Source organism: Engystomops pustulosus, chromosome 8 (genome assembly GCF_040894005.1).
Source record: "Engystomops pustulosus chromosome 8, aEngPut4.maternal, whole genome shotgun sequence".
Classification (NCBI taxonomy): Eukaryota; Metazoa; Chordata; class Amphibia; order Anura; family Leptodactylidae; genus Engystomops; species Engystomops pustulosus.
This window is the reverse complement of record NC_092418.1, coordinates 107,275,845-107,296,718: the sequence shown is the minus strand read 5'-3', so window position 1 is coordinate 107,296,718 and position 20,874 is coordinate 107,275,845. Positions and strand designations below refer to the sequence as shown.

The 20,874-nt window shown below is 45.1% G+C and overlaps 1 protein-coding gene across 2 annotated transcripts in view; it reads left to right on the top strand.

Moving 5' to 3' along the window:
* Positions 1 to 2,536: 2,536 nt before the first annotated feature.
* ACVR2A (activin A receptor type 2A) overlaps positions 2,537 to 20,874 on the top strand; it is a 37,321-nt gene continuing 18,983 nt past the window's right edge. The window contains exon 1 of one of the 2 annotated variants that reach the window (XM_072122205.1): positions 2,537 to 3,047. In XM_072122205.1, the coding sequence (XP_071978306.1) occupies positions 2,993 to 3,047 (55 nt within the window). In that variant the 5' untranslated portion in view covers positions 2,537 to 2,992. The remainder of the gene's footprint in view (positions 3,048 to 20,874) is intronic. The other variant, XM_072122206.1, reaches the window with a different exon arrangement.

The following is a 20,874-nucleotide window of genomic DNA, read 5'->3' as shown; positions in this document are numbered from 1 at the left end:
CTGTTCACATATGGGTGATAGATACTGTACATATATGGATGATAGATACTGTACATATATGGATGATAGATACTGTAGATATATGGATGATAGATACTGTAGATATATAGATGATACTGTACATATATTGATGATAGATACTGTAGATATATGGATGATAAATACTGCACATATATGAATGATAGATACTGTATGTATATGAATGATAAATACTGCACATATTTGGATGATAGATACTGTAGATATATAGATGATAGATACTGTAGATATATAGATGATAGATACTGCACATATATAGATGATAGATATTGTAGATATATAGATGATAGATACGGTAGATATATAGATGATAGATACTGCACATATATGGATGATAGATACGGTAGATATATAGATGATAGATACTGCACATATATAGATGATAGATACTGCACATATATAGATGATAGATACTGTAGATATATGGATGATAGATACTGCACATATATAGATGATAGATACTGCACATATATAGATGATAGATACTGTAGATATATAGATGATAGATACTGCACATATATAGATGATAGATACTGCACATATATAGATGATAGATACTGCACATATATAGATGATAGATACTGTAGATATATAGATGATAGATACTGCACATATATGGATGATAGATACTGTAGATATATAGTTGATAGATACTGTACATATACAGATGATAGATACTGTAGATATATAGTTGATAGATACTGTACATATATAGATGATAGATACTGTAGATATATAGATGATAGATACTGTACATATATGGATGATAGATACTGTACATATATAGATGATAGATACTGTAGATATATAGATGATAGATACTGTACATATATAGATGATAGATACTGCACATAAATAGATGATAGATACTGTAGATATATAGATGATAGATACGGTAGATATATAGATGATAGATACTGTACATATATAGATGATAGATACTGTACATATATAGATGATAGATACTGTAGATATATAGATGATAGATACTGTAGATATATAGATGATAGATACTGTACATATATAGATGATAGATACTGTAGATATATAGATGATAGATACTGTAGATATATAGATGATAGATATTGTACATATATAGATGATAGATACTGTAGATATATAGATGATAGATACTGCACATATATAGATGATAGATACTGTAGATATATAGATGATAGATACTGTAGATATATAGTTGATAGATACTGCACATATATAGATGATAGATACTGTAGATATATAGATGATAGATACTGTACATATATAGATGATAGATACTGTACATATATAAATGATAGATACTGTAGATATATGGATGATAGATACTGTACATATATAGATGATAGATACTGTACATATATAGTTGATAGATACTGTACATATATAGATGATAGATACTGTACATATATAAATGATAGATACTGTACATATATAGATGAAAGATACTGTACATATATAGATGATAGATACTGTAGATATATAGTTGATAGATACTGCACATATATAGATGATAGATACTGTAGATATATAGATGATAGATACTGTACATATATAGATGATAGATACTGTACATATATAAATGATAGATACTGTAGATATATGGATGATAGATACTGTACATATATAGATGATAGATACTGTACATATATAGATGATAGATACTGTACATATATAGATGATAGATACTGCACATATATAGATGAAAGATACTGTAGATATATAGATGATAGATACTGTAGATATATAGTTGATAGATACTGCACATATATAGATGATAGATACTGCACATATATAGATGATAGATACTGTAGATATATAGATGATAGATACTGTAGATATATAGATGATAGATACTGCACATATATAGATGATAGATACTGTAGATATATAGATGATAGATACTGTAGATATATAGTTGATAGATACTGCACATATATGGATGAATAATAGACAGATTGCAGATAAATAATATTAGATAGATAATAAATAAATAGATAATAACTGATAGAGAGGGGTCGCAGGTTGGTTTGTACGTTTGATTTGTGTATGAAAATGGAAAAATTGGTTGAAATGTTGATAGAAAAGATCTAATTTAAACAAATAAATGATAATAATAGATATGTAGATAATAATTTAAAAGATAATACATAGATAATAATATATAGATATGGGATATCTAGATAAATAGATAATAAATATAAGATAGAACTAGACAGGAGCTAGAGAAGGGATGATAGATAAACATGTATATAACATATGAGAAGGATATAGCTGATGGTATAGAGATGTCTCTCTGGCGCCCCCTCTGTCTAGTACATGTAATGACAGCACATCCCTCGTCTCCGCTCTCTCTCTCATGTCACTGCTGCTCCAACATATTTCTCCCGAGCTCCGCCCCTGCTCCCACGTCATGTGTCTCCCCCAGACCGCGCCTCTTCCTGGACCCACCTCCCGAACGCTTCCCTCCTATTAGACAGTTCCCGCGAGTGCCGCCTTCCTGGGCTCTGATTGGCTGTCGCCCTTGTCCGTCACTCTCAGCTCTGAGCCGCCCGGCCCCGCCCTGGCTGTTAGTCGCGGAGGAGGAGGCGAGAAAACAAAAACAATCGTTCGGCGCCGCCATCTTGGCCCGGGCTCCGTGCGGCTGAATGGGCAGCGATGAGAGGACTCGGCGTGAGGTGGAGGCGTCTTGTAGGCCGGACACGCAGCGCGCACTGTGATCGGCCTGAGCGGAGCTAGTGACCGGGGACAGGCCTGTGAGCGGGCGCCGGCAGAGGACCTCCCTTCTCCCGCAGCCTCCGTCCCTCCCTCCCCGCAGAGCAGCGGTCGTCTTCTCCGCGCCACCCCCGGGACATGGGGGCCCCGCTCTCCCGGCTGCTGCTGCTTCTCACTCTGCCCTCCGGCTGGTGACCGCCCCCGGTATTACCGACACATCGCGTGGATCTATCCCGGAGACATGGGAGCCGCCACCAAGCTCGCCCTGGCCGTGTTCCTCATCTCCTGCTCCTCAGGTGAGACATCCCGGGTCAGGCACGTGTCTGCTGCAGGTCACAGGGGATCTACACACGGGGATCACAGGGGATCTATACACCCGGTACTGGGATCACGGAGGGGATCTATATAGTGGGATCACAGGAGATCTGTACATCCGGTACTGGGAGATCTGTATACTGAAATTACAGGAGATATATATACTGAGATCACAGGAGATATATACATGTTATACTGGGATCACAGAGGGGATCTATACACCCGGTACTGGGATCACGGAGGGGATCTATATACTGAGATCACAGGAGATATATACATGTTATACTGGGATCACATGAGAAATACACACCTGGTACTGGGATCATAGAGGGGATCTATATAGTGGGATCACACGGGAGATCTATATAGTGGGATCACCTAGGGGATCTGTACACTTTATCCTGGGATCATAAAGATTTGTGCAGCCTATAGAGGGATCATGTGAGGGAAATCTATACAGCCTATAGAGGGATCATGTGAGGGAGATCTATACAGCCTATAGAGGGATCATGTGAGGGAGATCTATACAGCCTATAGAGGGATCATGTGAGGGAGATCTATACAGCCTATAGAGGGATCATGTGAGGGAGATCTATACAGCCTATAGCGGGATCATGTGAGGGAGATCTATACAGCCTATAGCGGGATCATGTGAGGGAGATCTATACAGCCTATAGCGGGATCATGTGAGGGAGATCTATACAGCCTATAGCGGGATCATGTGAGGGAGATCTATACAGCCTATAGCGGGATCATGTGAGGGAGATCTATACAGCCTATAGAGGGATCATGTGAGGGAGATCTATACAGCCTATAGAGGGATCATGTGAGGGAGATCTATACAGCCTATAGAGGGATCATGTGAGGGAGATCTATACAGCCTATAGAGGGATCATGTGAGGGAGATCTATACAGCCTATAGAGGGATCATGTGAGGGAGATCTATACAGCCTATAGCGGGATCATGTGAGGGAGATCTATACAGCCTATAGAGGGATCATGTGAGGGAGATCTATACAGCCTATAGCGGGATCATGTGAGGGAGATCTATACAGCCTATAGAGGGATCATGTGAGGGAGATCTATACAGCCTATGCATAGTATTAAATGATCATGTGGAATATCCTTTCCATAAACTGACTTCTACAAATTCTATACCGGGATCATGTATGGGATCTATACATAATGTACCTGTGTGTGGTGTATACCAGATCTGTACATACTGTATACTGGGCACGTACTGAGATCATGTCATTCATGCTCGCTGTATTCAGGGATCATAGTGTATACAGGGTTTATGGGAGAAATGTATTCCCTTTGTGATGAGTTTATGTACCGGGTCATGTTAGATCTGTGCTCACTGTATACCTGGCTCCGGGGAGCAGTGTATACGCCGTATACGTGGCTCTTGTAAGAAATGTGCACATGCTGGGATCATGTATGTGACGCTACATTGTGTTTCACTGGATGATACGAGGGATCTGTGTATATTCTGTAAGCTGGGATCATGTACCCCCCTCACATGTGTGACATCTATATATTGTGTCATGTACCCCCATCACATGTATGACACCTATATACTGGGTCATGTAAGAGACCTGCACCCCCTACAGTATATACAGGGATGATGGAAGAGATGAGCACATGCCATGTTATATACCACACTATATGCGGGGGTCATGTGATCTGAGTAATGCACATGATGTATATAGGGATCATGTTGATTCTAGTCACGTATGTGTATCTATCTTGTCATGTGATGGTCATTTCTGTGGTTGCATATTTTGGGGGGTCTGTTGTTGCATTGTTTTGTCGATGTATAGGTGCAGCTTCTGTGTTATGTATCAGCTACATGCATTGGTATACATTGGTGTCACAGCTCTGCCTGGTTTTATTTTGAGGCCATTTCTTGTGGCTCATATTTTGATTGTAGGGGTTTTGGGGTTCATGATGCTGTGCCCTTCTGCACCCCAACATGTGCCGCTGTTAGTGCACTTCCCAATGTTTCATTTTGCTGCAGCTTTTACCCTGTGAATCTTCACATTTTGGGAAAAATCTAAAAAAAATGTTGTGCGGCGCTGGTCTCCTCGTGCACCCACGCTGGGGTGTATGTGGTGTTTGCGTGGTATAGTGACGCTGATATGTTATATCGAGGAACGGTCCATGTATTGGGAAAGGTCACGTGTCATCCAAAAATTCCAACAGTCAGAAAAAATTTTCGTCAGATTCCTCGCTTTTTGAAGTTCCTATTGTGGAAGCACTAAATGTCGCTTGCGCCGTAGTGTCGTCCCCCGACAGTCGCCCAGATGCCAGCCCTCAGGGGCGCGCAGCATTAACCCCGTGCTCCCCGCTCTTGTGGCTAATGGCAGAGCATTTCAGGACAGGCCTCCATGTGCAGCGCTGAAACTCAACCTTTATTGAGCGGATTGCTGTCTCCTGCCCCTCCCCCTCCCCGTCTTTCTCGCATTTGCTGAGCTTGACACGCAAGTAATGTTCCTGCGTACGGCTGCGAGTAATGGCCGAGCGCCTGGGACGCCCTAATAGTGTACATTAAAAACAGCTGGAAGGGGAGCGTTTGATAGAGGATCTGGCCCTAAGTGCTGGAAGCAGGTGGCGGCTATAGGCAAACACGGAGCACAAATCCTCCCGGTGACAGATATGTTGCTGCAGTTGCATTTCTCACGTAATGGAAGGTGACATTCTGGGGGGGGGAGGGGGTGACATCCCCCCCCTAGTCTGTAATTTTCTACCACCCACAACTTCCTAGTATATAAAAGGATTCTCCGTTTATTCCTAGATCTTCTCCCACTGCTCTGCCGGAGCTATGCACAGACCATGTACATGTGGGATTTGTCCCCAGCTGATGATTCTCTACTCGGACATAAAATTCAGGGTTTGCAACAAATTGTTAGCACAGAGATCAATAGAAACTTTGCAAAGTAAAAGATCTGTGCGTTTCATGCAACATTGTATCTTGTGTGGGCACATTGCAGGAAATGTACAAGTGCTGCTCCATAGCCCTTGGTGTTCCCACAAAACAAGATAGGCCCTATCCATAGGATATGGTCTCAGTGATGGGACCCCAACTAGAATAGGGGGTCCGATGTTCCCCAGTCAGACCCCTCGTTGCTCCTTGAAATGAGTGGAGGAGCAGGGCGCACATTTCCCACCTGTCCCATTAGTCTCTATGGAGCTGAGAGATTGCTGAGCTCAGCGCTCCATAGAGATGAATGGGGCAGCCTGGCCATGCGCATCCTGCTGCTCCGCTCAGCTTGGGAAGCTACAAGGGGTCCGACTGGGGTACATTGGACCACCTGTTCTTTTGATTTGTGGGGGTCTCGTCACCGATCAACAAGTTAGGCCACAACCTGTGGATCGGGCCTAAGGGTGATGCCACACATGGCATTTTGAACCCATTTTAGGTCCGTTTTTTAGCAGTCTGTTAAAAAACACATCCGTCCGTTTTTAACAGGTTTTACCAATCATCTTCATTAAAAATGGTAAAAAAACGGATGCGGTTTTTAACGGACTGTTTAAAAACCGACCAAAAAGTCACCAGATTTTACCCCATTAAACTACTATTAAATGTTATTTCTAGAATTCCCCCTTCTATGTGAGATCTCAACCACCCCCTCCCCCCACCCCACCCCAGATTCGGGCAACACGAGTCAAGCTTGGTGGTTGAAGTGGGAATGTCACTTCAGAAGCCCCCAAGGTCCTCAATCTATCTCCAAGAAACAAACTACTGGTGTCATATTTAAAGGATCTCAACTTTTAGACCACATCAGGCTTATGTCTTTGTGAGCTACAGAACTGGACATACAGGCAGGTAAACACATTGGAAATGCAAGCTGCAGATAAAGATCCAGTTATGTATTACCTGCCTGCATGTGCAGCTCTGATGGGATGTAACCGATGAGATCCATATCTTTAATATGGCTAGCATCTTTCTAGGTGCTATAGAAACACATATGGCGGCTTCTGAAGTGATGCTACCCCTGCAACCAGTAAACCTGACTCCTCTCGTGTGAAAATGAGGTGAGAAGAGTCATATTTGCCTGACTTGGGGGGAGATTTATTTTTTTAAATGGGTGAGATGACACATAAGAAGGCATTATAGAAAGGACATTTTCTACCAGAGGGGGCGCACACCTGCATGTTACTGTGCTCAGTTTACAATCCTTCATCCTGGTGGTAGATTTCCTTTAAAGGGCTAATCTCGAGGTAGAAATACATGACTGCTTTTTTTTTGCTTTATAAAAAACAGCACCACACCTGGCCATTGTTTGTGCTGCTATATAGACATGAATGGGGCCTATTCACTATACCACACACCTCCCATGGTTAGCGCCGGTGCTGTTTATGGGGGGGGAAGCTGCCATATTTGACAACCCCTTTAAGTTGAAACATAGAAGTGTGACGTGTTACAAAGTTGCACGGATAGCTCCTGTATAATTTTCCTGAACTAGAAGGATCAGGATGAACACAAATGGCTGACCAATCCTGGGGGTGCAGTGTATGAGGCCCCTTTAAGGTGCTGCCTGTTTGCTGCTCCCGTGGCGTCTCGGAGGCACATACATTGTTTGATTTATGGGGATTGTTCTGTAGGGTCAGTGGAAAGCCGCAGTTGCTGAGCATTAAAGGCTCGGGTGTTTGCTAACAGAAGGAATCTGAATATGTAGCGTGTGATTTATCCGTGCAGCCAGCGCCAGGCGTTCTGCTCCAATGGCGCGATGGCACAGCCAATGCCATCCCGCTCTTGATCTCCCTCCTTACTCACGGTTAGTTAGCTCCCACATTGTTGGCTAAATGCGGCCGTTCATGTGTTCCTGTAAGGCTTCACCTCTCGGGGGGTGCTCAGGGTGCACCCTCTCCCTGTGGTATTGATTCCACATCCGGGTGCAGGCTTGAATTTTGATCTATTTCATTAAATTTTTCACCTTTTTGCCTCTTAAAGTGCGTAATCTGCTCAATCGGGGGGCGACAATCTGTGCGTGTTCCTTCCTGCTCTTGTGTAATGTGCTGGTATAGGAGGTCATTGCACATCGTGTAAGCATGTCAGTACCGAGAAGTCGTCTACCAGATCTGCCATGGATGAACGTTTTCCTTTTTCGAGAATGAATGACGTGTTTACACTTAGAATTCTTCCTCTTTGTCACGTTTTTTTAATTTTTTCTTTCTCTTCATGAACCAGGAAGCTCAGGATGGGCACTGTGGTAGTTTTCTTCCAGATACATGTTGTGCTTGGTAGTAGAATCATTGTGTGGTTTGTTTCCACGTCATACGGGGTTCTCACTGTCGGCCGTTCACTCTTATTGGTTGGATTTCTCTAAACAAATTGAGGAATTTTACACTTTCTCTCGAAAGCAACTTTTTTTTTTTTTCCTCACTTCCGTGTGTCCTCGAAAATTACTTGTACCGTGCAAAAAACTTGTATTGATTTAGAGCAAGGCAAGTTGTGTGCATAGGGACTATAATAATCACCCTCCCTACTCGGCACTTAGACAGGAAGCAAGGGGAGACCGTGTAACTGCCTGTGAAGCTCAAAGGGAACCTGTCAGCAGATATTGACCTAATAAACCACTACTAGTATGTTATACAGCTTAAAGGGGTTTTCCCACGAAGAAAAGTTGGGCCCTCTCCTGTGGGAAGGGCCCAACTTGCTGATCAGTGGGGCTCTCTGTGCTGTCGGACCCCTCCTTCAGACTAATGGAGCAGACCATTGTGCATGACCGTTCTGCTCCGTTACGGAGCAATGAGGGGTCCGACGGAGGTATGTGGGACCCCATCGTACCCCTAGTTTTCGTGATCAGAGACTGCACTGAGACCCCCACGGATCAGCAAGTTAGGCCCTAACTTTTCTTTGTGGGAAAACCCGTTCAACACCTTCAAGATGATGTTTCTTTCGTGGCCTGGTGCGGTGGCATCATCCAGAAAATCAGCTTTAAAGTGAGATGTGAATTAGTTGTATAAAGTCAAGGAGGTGGAAGATTTAGCACTGAAGTCAAGTTCTCCCTCCCTTAGAACACCCCTCCCTTCACTGTAACTGATGGTCCAGCATCCAGAAACATCACTGGGCGATCTCCTGAAGTCCGGGTCATGATGTCCGTCACATGGGAGGATGTGGGGCGAGCTTCACTTCAATGTTAAACTCTCCGCCTCCTTGACTTTATACCAGCTTACATCTCACTTCAAAGTAGATTTTCTGCATGATGGAGCCATGAAAGAACAGCTGCTTGACAACTTACTAGTAGTGATGTATTAGGCCCAATTCTGATGACAGGTTCCCTGGACAGGTTAGCATGGAGCAGGGGCACTGGTAACGCCCCCAGAGCCCTTCTGACTTATTAGCATAATTTTAAAAGTTGACTTTAGAAGATTGGAGGACACTGGTAACAAATATAAGAAGATACCGCAGTCCCGGTGCCTGGATCTATGAGTGATGGCCCTGGTTTATTAGGTTGGATTTTGCTGGTCACAAGCTAATTATCGTACATATGTACATGCACACTGCGCTGGGCCGAGGGTGCATGTGTCATGAGCAAGGACAGAGGAATAGTCGTCTGATCTTTTTGGTCGGTCAGTGGTTTAGGGCTACATGACTGTGGGCTCTTCCAGAATATCCCGCAGGGTTGGTGCTGTATTTCTGGCAGCCCCCCGGATCTGGGGGTCTGCAGTCTCCTCTATGTTGTTGCTGGTGTGTATTGCGGCATTGTGGAGACATGTTCCTCAGCTTTCAGGTGACTTTTTTTTTTAATTTTTCTTATTCTTGGAAATTGATTTTGGCATGATTAATGTACGCTGCGGTTGTGGAGCTGCTCGACGTGTTGTGACCGGTTTGAGCGCTGCGATCATGACGAGCCAGGAACCCTGTGCATAGTGTGTGGGAGGCGAGGGCCACCGTGCTACTCCTCTGCTGCTTTAGTTTTCATTTGGGGAGGGGGGAGGAATTGAGTAATACTCCTTGGACCTGGTGATGTGATTATCCTATGAATCCCGTGATTAGCAGCGCCGCACGGAGGATTTGGGCCGATCTCTGCTGCCCATGTTTTCTCTGTAGCTGTAATGTAGAGGAGGGCATGATATTTCAGGATTGGTGGTAGCATAATTTTGAAAGTTGATTTTAGAAGATAGAAGATCCCCACAGTCACAGTGCCTGGATCTATGAGTCATGGACTTTTATAGTAGATTTCAGCAGAGATCTAATACAACCTGAGCCCTAGTCCTTCATCATAAGAGTGTGTGGCTCTCCCAAAAAAATGGAGTAAATGGGAATTTTCACACCAGGGCCCACCTAGATCCAGCCACCGGGACTGTGAGAATGTTATATTTGTCATCCATGGCCTCCTTCCTTCTGAAATTAACCTTAAGAGCCTTGATGGCTTCTGGTGGTGTTACCAAAAACTCTTTATGCTTGAGCTTCACCGGCTGTTACTCTGATTTAGCTTCCCCTCCATTGCCTGCTGTAATCTCTCACAGTGGGAAGCGCTCCTGTAGAGTGGAACAGATTGTGAATCTGCAGCATAAGGGGCTCTGGTAACGCCCCCAGAGCCCCTCTGCCTCATTAGCATAATTTTAAATAGTATATATTAGAAGGAAGGAGGCCATGGATAACACATATAAGAAGATAATTTCAGTCCCGGTGCCTGGATCTATGAGTAATGTGACAAACCAATGATTGTACCTGGTGTCCGGCGCAGACCCCACACAGGTGGAGGTAATACCTGTGAGAACGAGGCGTCACCTCTGCCCGTGGAGTTATGTGAAGAACTCGAGAAGCGACACGTAAGAAAGACGGGGAAAGGAATTGCAATAATCCGCTAAGAAAAACAGGAGGCTTTGCAGGAGCACGAGCGGCCATGGCTCCGGGCTGGAGAGTAACTGGCTGCCCGCCACCTCCCAGCTAAAGGAAAGATCGATTCCGATTCGGAGACCAATGCCATTTAAACAAGAGGGGGAAAAAAAATCCTTGATGATAAATATGCAGGGCTATGCTGCAATGCAGGGCTGAGACGTATTCTGTAAGGCCGGTACCAGCAGAGGACAGGCGACCCGTACATAGGGTCCAGTTACTCCACTGCCAAGCGTTGCATGGCGATACACTGGCAAGGGGCGCCGCACACTGACTAGGACATTACTCCTAGATCCAGGCACCGGGCTGTGCTAATCTTCTTCTTATCTGTTATCCATGGCCTCCTGCTGGTGGTGGTTACTATGTGGTGTATATGGTGTGTGTAGGTTGTGTAGCTGGTGGTGGTTACTATATGGTGTGTGTAGGTTGTGTAGCTGCTGGTGGTGGTTACTATGTGGTGTATATGGTGTGTGTAGGTTGTGTAGCTGCTGGTGTTGGTTACTATGTGGTGTATATGGTGTGTGTAGGTTGTGTAGCTGCTGGTGGTGGTTACTATGTGGTGTATATGGTGTGTGCAGGTTGTGTAGCTGCTGGTGGTGGTTACTATGTGGTGTATATGGTGTGTGTAGGTTGTGTAGCTGCTGGTTACTATGTGGTGTATATGGTGTGTGTAGGTTGTGTAGCTGCTGGTGGTGGTTACTATGTGGTGTATATGGTGTGTGTAGGTTGTGTAGCTGCTGGTGGTGGTTACTATGTGGTGTATATGGTGTGTGTAGGTTGTGTAGCTGCTGGTGGTGGTTACTATGTGGTGTATATGGTGTGTGTGTAGGTTGTGTAGCTGCTGGTGGTGGTTACAATGTGGTGTATATGGTGTGTGTGTAGGTTGTGTAGCTGTTGGTTACTATGTGGTGTATATGGTGTGTGTGTAGGTTGTGTAGCTGCTGGTGGTTACTATGTGGTGTATATGGTGTGTGTGTAGGTTGTGTAGCTGCTGGTGGTGGTTACTATGTGGTGTATATGGTGTGTGTGTACGTTGTGTAGCTGCTGGTGGTGGTTACTATGTGGTGTATATGGTGTGTGTGTAGGTTGTGTAGCTGCTGGTGGTGGTTACTATGTGGTGTATATGGTGTGTGTGTACGTTGTGTAGCTGCTGGTGGTGGTTACTATGTGGTGTATATGGTGTGTGTGTAGGTTGTGTAGCTGCTGGTGGTGGTTACTATGTGGTGTATATGGTGTGTGTAAGTTGTGTAGCTGTTGGTTACTATGTGGTGTATATGGTGTGTGTGCAGGTTGTGTAGCTGCTGGTGGTGGTTACTATGTGGTGTGTGTAGGTTGTGTAGCTGCTGGGGTTGGTTACTATGTGGTGTATATGGTGTGAGTAGGTTGTGTAGCTGCTGGTAGTGGTTACTATGTGGTGTATATGGTATGTGTAGGTTGTGTAGCTGCTGGTTACTATGTGGTGTATATGGTGTGTGTAGGTTGTGTAGCTGCTGGTGGTGGTTACTATGTGGTGTATATGGTGTGTGTGTACGTTGTGTAACTGCTGGTGGTGGTTACTATGTGGTGTATATGGTGTGTGTGTAGGTTGTGTAGCTGTTGGTTACTATGTGGTGTATATGGTGTGTGTGCAGGTTGTGTAGCTGCTGGTGGTGGTTACTATGTGGTGTATATGGTGTGTGTGTAGGTTGTGTAGCTGCTGGTGGTGGTTACTATGTGGTGTATGTGGTGTGTGTAGGTTGTGTAGCTGCTGGTAATGGTTACTATGTGGTGTATATGGTGTGTGTAGGTTGTGTAGCTGCTGGGGTTGGTTACTATGTGGTGTATATGGTGTGTGTAGGTTGTGTAGCTGCTGGTGGTGGTTACTATGTGGTGTATATGGTGTGTGTGTAGGTTGTGTAGCTGCTGGGGTTGGTTACTATGTGGTGTATGGTGTGTGTAGGTTGTGTAGCTGCTGGTGTTGGTTACTATGTGGTGTATATGGTGTGTGTGTAGGTTGTGTAGCTGCTGGTGGTGGTTACTATGTGGTGTATATGGTGTGTGCAGGTTGTGTAGCTGCTGGGGTTGGTTACTATGTGGTGTATATGGTGTGTGTAGGTTGTGTAGCTGCTGGTGTTGGTTACTATGTAGTGTATATGGTGTGTGTAGGTTGTGTAGCTGCTGGTTACTATGTGGTGTATATGGTGTGTGTAGGTTGTGTAGCTGCTGGTGGTGGTTACTATGTGGTGTATATGGTGTGTGTAGGTTGTGTAGCTGCTGGTGGTGGTTACTATGTGGTGTATATGGTGTGTGTAGGTTGTGTAGCTGCTGGTTACTATGTGGTGTATATGGTGTGTGTAGGTTGTGTAGCTGCTGGGGTTGGTTACTATGTGGTGTATATGGTGTGTGTAGGTTGTGTAGCTGCTGGTGGTGGTTACTATGTGGTGTATATGGTGTGTGCAGGTTGTGTAGCTGCTGGGGTTGGTTACTATGTGGTGTATATGGTGTGTGTAGGTTGTGTAGCTGCTGGTGGTGGTTACTATGTGGTGTATATGGTGTGTGCAGGTTGTGTAGCTGCTGGTTACTATGTGGTGTATATGGTGTGTGTAGGTTGTGTAGCTGCTGGTAATGGTTACTATGTGGTGTATATGGTGTGTGTAGGTTGTGTAGCTGCTGGTAATGGTTACTATGTGGTGTATATGGTGTGTGTAGGTTGTGTAGCTGCTGGTAATGGTTACTATGTGGTGTATATGGTGTGTGTAGGTTGTGTAGCTGCTGGTAATGGTTACTATGTGATGTATATGGTGTGAGTAGGTTGTGTAGCTGCTGGTTACTATGTGGTGTATATGGTGTGTGTAGGTTGTGTAGCTGCTGGGGTTGGTTACTATGTGGTGTATATGGTGTGTGTAGGTTGTGTAGCTGCTGGTGTTGGTTACTATGTGGTGTATATGGTGTGTGTAGGTTGTGTAGCTGCTGGGGTTGGTTACTATGTGGTGTATATGGTGTGTGCAGGTTGTGTAGCTGCTGGGGTTGGTTACTATGTGGTGTATATGGTGTGTGTAGGTTGTGTAGCTGCTGGGGTTGGTTACTATGTGGTGTATATGGTGTGTGTAGGTTATGTAGCTGCTGGGGTTGGTTACTATGTGGTGTATATGGTGTGTGTAGGTTGTGTAGCTGCTGGGGTTGGTTACTATGTGGTGTATATGGTGTGAGTAGGTTGTGTAGCTGCTGGTTACTATGTGGTGTGTGTAGGTTGTGTAGCTGCTGGGGTTGGTTACTATGTGGTGTATATGGTGTGTGTAGGTTGTGTAGCTGCTGGGGTTGGTTACTATGTGGTGTATATGGTGTGTGTAGGTTGTGTAGCTGCTGGGGTTGGTTACTATGTGGTGTATATGGTGTGTGTAGGTTGTGTAGCTGCTGGTTACTATGTGGTGTATATGGTGTGTGTAGGTTGTGTAGCTGCTGGGGTTGGTTACTATGTGGTGTATATGGTGTGTGTAGGTTGTGTAGCTGCTGGGGTTGGTTACTATGTGGTGTATATGGTGTGTGTAGGTTGTGTAGCTGTTGGTTACTATGTGGTGTATATGGTGTGTGTGTAGGTTGTGTAGCTGCTGGTGGTTACTATGTGGTGTATATGGTGTGTGTGTAGGTTGTGTAGCTGCTGGTGGTGGTTACTATGTGGTGTATATGGTGTGTGTGTACGTTGTGTAGCTGCTGGTGGTGGTTACTATGTGGTGTATATGGTGTGTGTGTAGGTTGTGTAGCTGTTGGTTACTATGTGGTGTATATGGTGTGTGTGCAGGTTGTGTAGCTGCTGGTGGTGGTTACTATGTGGTGTATATGGTGTGTGTAGGTTGTGTAGCTGCTGGTGGTGGTTACTATGTGGTGTATGTGGTGTGTGTAGGTTGTGTAGCTGCTGGTGTTGGTTACTATGTGGTGTATATGGTGTGTGCAGGTTGTGTAGCTGCTGGTGGGGGTTACTATGTGGTGTATATGGGGTGAGTAGGTTGTGTAGCTGCTGGTAGTGGTTACTATGTGGTGTATATGGTGTGTGTAGGTTGTGTAGCTGCTGGTTACTATGTGGTGTATATGGTGTGTGTAGGTTGTGTAGCTGCTGGTGTTGGTTACTATGTGGTGTATATGGTGTGTGTAGGTTGTGTAGCTGCTGGTTACTATGTGGTGTATATGGTGTGTGTAGGTTGTGTAGCTGCTGGTGGTTACTATGTGGTGTATATGGTGTGTGTGTAGGTTGTGTAGCTGCTGGGGTTGGTTACTATGTGGTGTATATGGTGTGTGTAGGTTGTGTAGCTGCTGGGGTTGGTTACTATGTGGTGTATATGGTGTGTGTAGGTTGTGTAGCTGCTGGGGTTGGTTACTATGTGGTGTATATGGTGTGTGTGTAGGTTGTGTAGCTGCTGGGGTTGGTTACTATGTGGTGTATATGGTGTGTGTGTAGGTTGTGTAGCTGCTGCTGGTGGTTACTATATGGTGTATATGGTGTGTGTAGGTTGTGTAGCTGCTGGTGTTGGTTACTATGTGGTGTATATGGTGTGTGCAGGTTGTGTAGCTGCTGGTTACTATGTGGTGTATATGGTGTGTGTAGGTTGTGTAGCTGCTGGTGTTGGTTACTTTGTGGTGTATATGGTGTGTGTAGGTTGTGTAGCTGCTGGTGTTGGTTACTTTGTGGTGTATATGGTGTGTGTAGGTTGTGTAGCTGCTGGGGTTGGTTACTATGTGGTGTATATGGTGTGTGTAGGTTGTGTAGCTGCTGGGGTTGGTTACTATGTGATGTATATGGTGTGTGTAGGTTGTGTAGCTGCTGGTGTTGGTTACTATGTGGTGTATATGGTGTGTGTAGGTTGTGTAGCTGCTGGTGTTGGTTACTATGTGGTGTATATGGTGTGTGTAGGTTGTGTAGCTGCTGGTAATGGTTACTATGTGGTGTATATGGTGTGTGTAGGTTGTGTAGCTGCTGGTGGTGGTTACTATGTGGTGTATATGGTGTGTGTAGGTTGTGTAGCTGCTGGTGTTGGTTACTATGTGGTGTATATGGTGTGTGCAGGTTGTGTAGCTGCTGGGGTTGGTTACTATGTGGTGTATATGGTGTGTGTAGGTTGTGTAGCTGCTGCTGGTGGTTACTATGTGGTGTATATGGTGTGTGTAGGTTGTGTAGCTGCTGGTGGTGGTTACTATGTGGTGTATATGGTGTGTGTAGGTTGGTTACTATGTGGTGTATATGGTGTGTGTAGGTTGTGTAGCTGCTGGGGTTGGTTACTATGTGGTGTATATGGTGTGTGTAGGTTGTGTAGCTGCTGGGGTTGGTTACTATGTGGTGTATATGGTGTGTGCAGGTTGTGTAGCTGTTGGTTATTATGTGGTGTATATGGTGTGTGTAGGTTGTGTAGCTGCTGGTTACTATGTGGTGTATATGGTGTGTGTAGGTTGTGTAGCTGCTGGTGTTGGTTACTATGTGGTGTATATGGTGTGTGTAGGTTGTGTAGCTGCTGGTGTTGGTTACTATGTGATGTATATGGTGTGTGTAGGTTGTGTAGCTGCTGGTGTTGGTTACTATGTGGTGTATATGGTGTGTGTAGGTTGTGTAGCTGCTGGTGTTGGTTACTATGTGGTGTATATGGTGTGTGTAGGTTGTGTAGCTGCTGGTAATGGTTACTATGTGGTGTATATGGTGTGTGTAGGTTGTGTAGCTGCTGGTGGTGGTTACTATGTGGTGTATATGGTGTGTGTAGGTTGTGTAGCTGCTGGTGTTGGTTACTATGTGGTGTATATGGTGTGTGCAGGTTGTGTAGCTGCTGGGGTTGGTTACTATGTGGTGTATATGGTGTGTGTAGGTTGAGTAGCTGCTGGGGTTGGTTACTATGTGGTGTATATGGTGTGTGTAGGTTGTGTAGCTGCTGGTGGTGGTTACTATGTGGTGTATATGGTGTGTGTAGGTTGTGTAGCTGCTGGTTACTATGTGGTGTATATGGTGTGTGTAGGTTGTGTAGCTGCTGGTGTTGGTTACTATGTGGTGTATATGGTGTGTGCAGGTTGTGTAGCTGCTGGGGTTGGTTACTATGTGGTGTATATGGTGTGTGTAGGTTGTGTAGCTGCTGGGGTTGGTTACTATGTGGTGTATATGGTGTGTGTAGGTTGTGTAGCTGCTGGTGGTGGTTACTATGTGGTGTATATGGTGTGTGTAGGTTGTGTAGCTGCTGGGGTTGGTTACTATGTGGTGTATATGGTGTGTGTGTAGGTTGTGTAGCTGCTGGGGTTGGTTACTATGTGGTGTATATGGTGTGTGTGTAGGTTGTGTAGCTGCTGGTGTTGGTTACTATGTGATGTATATGGTGTGTGTAGGTTGTGTAGCTGCTGGTGTTGGTTACTATGTGGTGTATATGGTGTGTGTAGGTTGTGTAGCTGCTGGTAATGGTTACTATGTGGTGTATATGGTGTGTGCAGGTTGTGTAGCTGCTGGTGTTGGTTACTATGTGGTGTATATGGTGTGTGTAGGTTGTGTAGCTGCTGGTGGTGGTTACTATGTGGTGTATATGGTGTGTGCAGGTTGTGTAGCTGCTGGTAATGGTTACTATGTGGTGTATATGGTGTGTGTAGGTTGTGTAGCTGCTGGTGGTGGTTACTATGTGGTGTATATGGTGTGTGTAGGTTGTGTAGCTGCTGGTGTTGGTTACTATGTGATGTATATGGTGTGTGTAGGTTGTGTAGCTGCTGGTGTTGGTTACTATGTGGTGTATATGGTGTGTGCAGGTTGTGTAGCTGCTGGTGGTTACTATGTGGTGTATATGGTGTGTGCAGGTTGTGTAGCTGCTGGTGGTGGTTACTATGTGGTGTATATGGTGTGTGTAGGTTGTGTAGCTGCTGGTGGTGGTTACTATGTGGTGTATATGGTGTGTGTGTAGGTTGTGTAGCTGCTGGTGTTGGTTACTATGTGGTGTATATGGTGTGTGTAGGTTGTGTAGCTGCTGGTGTTGGTTACTATGTGATGTATATGGTGTGTGTAGGTTGTGTAGCTGCTGGGGTTGGTTACTATGTGGTGTATATGGTGTGTGTAGGTTGTGTAGCTGCTGGTGGTGGTTACTATGTGGTGTATATGGTGTGTGTAGGTTGTGTAGCTGCTGGTTACTATGTGGTGTATATGGTGTGTGTAGGTTGTGTAGCTGCTGGTGTTGGTTACTATGTGGTGTATATGGTGTGTGCAGGTTGTGTAGCTGCTGGTGGTGGTTACTATGTGGTGTATATGGTGTGTGCAGGTTGTGTAGCTGCTGGGGTTGGTTACTATGTGGTGTATATGGTGTGTGTAGGTTGTGTAGCTGCTGGTGGTGGTTACTATGTGGTGTATATGGGGTGAGTAGGTTGTGTAGCTGCTGGGGTTGGTTACTATGTGGTGTATATGGTGTGTGTAAGTTGTGTAGCTGTTGGTTACTATGTGGTGTATATGGTGTGTGTAGGTTGTGTAGCTGCTGGTTACTATGTGGTGTATATGGTGTGTGCAGGTTGTGTAGCTGCTGGGGTTGGTTACTATGTGGTGTATATGGTGTGTGTAGGTTGTGTAGATGCTGGTGTTGGTTACTATGTGGTGTATATGGTGTGTGCAGGTTGTGTAGCTGCTGGTGGTTACTATGTGGTGTATATGGTGTGTGTAGGTTATGTAGCTGCTGGTGTTGGTTACTATGTGGTGTATATGGTGTGTGCAGGTTGTGTAGCTGCTGCTGGTGGTTACTATGTGGTGTATATGGTGTGTGTAGGTTGTGTAGCTGCTGGGGTTGGTTACTATGTGGTGTATATGGTGTGTGTAGGTTGTGTAGCTGCTGCTGGTGGTTACTATGTGGTGTATATGGTGTGTGTAGGTTGTGTAGCTGCTGGTGGTGGTTACTATGTGGTGTATATGGTGTGTGTGTGTGTAGGTTGTGTAGCTGCTGGTGGTGGTTACTATGTGGTGTATATGGTGTGTGCAGGTTGTGTAGCTGCTGTTGTTGGTTACTATGTGGTGTATATGGTGTGTGTAGGTTGTGTAGCTGCTGCTGGTGGTTACTATGTGGTGTATGGTGTGTGTAGGTTGTGTAGCTGCTGGTGTTGGTTACTATGTGGTGTATATGGTGTGTGTGTAGGTTGTGTAGCTGCTGGTGGTGGTTACTATGTGGTGTATATGGTGTGTGCAGGTTGTGTAGCTGCTGGTGTTGGTTACTATGTGGTGTATATGGTGTGTGTAGGTTGTGTAGCTGCTGCTGGTGGTTACTATGTGGTGTAGCACTGTGTGGTTTTGCAGCTTCTCCTCTCTGGGCTGTGATTTTGTGGCTGTGACCACATCTCTATGGCTGGTTTTCTGGTTGGCCGCTTCCTCTTCCCGCTTCCTGTGCAGCGCCCCCTTCCTGTTGTGTGTTTTCGTTGCGCTTGTGACCTAGTATTAGGATTTCTCGGTTGCTTAGCAGCGTGAGGGAGTATTACTCAGATTTTGTGGTGTTGTGACATCTTCTTATTTTTATATATTAGATTTTTTTTATTATTTTATTGTTTACGGAGTTACAAATTCCTGCGTCCTTCTCCCCCAAATGATCCCGGAGAGCGTCTATAACCTCAGCCATGTAAGCAAGGTCATGATCAGGGGTCATTTTTGGAGATCTTTTTGGCAGGCGGGCAGCGGCTGATTCAAGGGAGCAAAAGTGTGCCTTTTTTTTCAAAAATGAGAAAACTCTTGACTTTTGAAAGAACCTCAGTCACGAAGGTTGTGATCTGTGGACCCTAGATCTGTCCACATAGGACCCCTAGTCCAGCATTGGGCACAGTTTAAAGGGAACATATTTATATTTGTTACCCATGGCGTCCTTCTTTTTAAAATCAACTTTTAAAGTTATGCAAATTAGCCTGCATGGCTCTGGGTGTTTTACCAGAGCACCTCTTTGCTGCAGATTCACAGGCTGTTACACTGTGCAGAAGCACTTCTTCTTTCCACTGTATAAGATTGCAGAAGGTGGAGGGAAGGGAGGGTGCTGAGGGAGCAAGGAGTGCAACAACCTGTGAAGTTGCAGTATGGAGGAGCTCTGGTTAAAGTTGATTTTAGAAGGAAGGAGGCCACAGATAGCAAATATAAGTTGATTCCCACAGTCCTCCGGTTTCCTAGAGCCCCTTCTCTCTGGTGGTGTTGGGGGCACTGTTGTGATTGGGTGGGTGTTTGCACCCTCATAGTTGGGTCTGTGCAGGTTTCTTCTCGTGTTTATCTCCCAGCACTGAATATATCCGGCCTATTCCTGAGCTGTGAGGCCTAGACAGTGACATAATGTGGAGGGGCTTATTATAGACTCGCATGTTACTAGAAAGAAGGCAGCACAAGCGCAGTACTAGCATTTACTTTAACGTTCCGCTATTAAGTACATTGCAGTTATCATGAAGGGAAGCAGGGACTCCTTAGGTTTTATATAACGATGATGCCCCGAGTCCTGTCCCCAGGACACTTGTTTAGTGAGTTGCGGCCACCACATGATTCAGCACTTTCCTGTGCATAAGCCCTTAAAGGGGTTTTCCCACCAAACAAGTTAGGCCCTATCCGCAGGAAAGGGCCTGGCTTGCTTATCGGTGGGGCTCTCCGTGATGGGACCCCCACAGATCATTAGAATGAGAGTCTGAGGTACCTCCATTAGACCCATTGTCGTTCCCCGAGGTGAGTGGAGCAGACGGCTGCGCGTGTCCGTTCTGCTCCATTTATCTCTCTGGAGCTGATGGAGTTTGCAGCATGGACGTAATCTTGGGGAGCAACAAAGGGTCAGATGGAGGTGCCTCTTGTTCTCGTGATCTTTGGGGGTCTCGTCACTGAGAGCCCCACTGATCAATGGTTAGTAGGGCTTATCCTGTATACAGGGCCTGACTTGTTTCATGGGAAAACCCCTTGAACACGTTCTGTAAATGGCTTTATAAACCTGCCATGAGAATGGGGTGCACGGCACCGGCCCTGACTCCTAGGGTGCTGT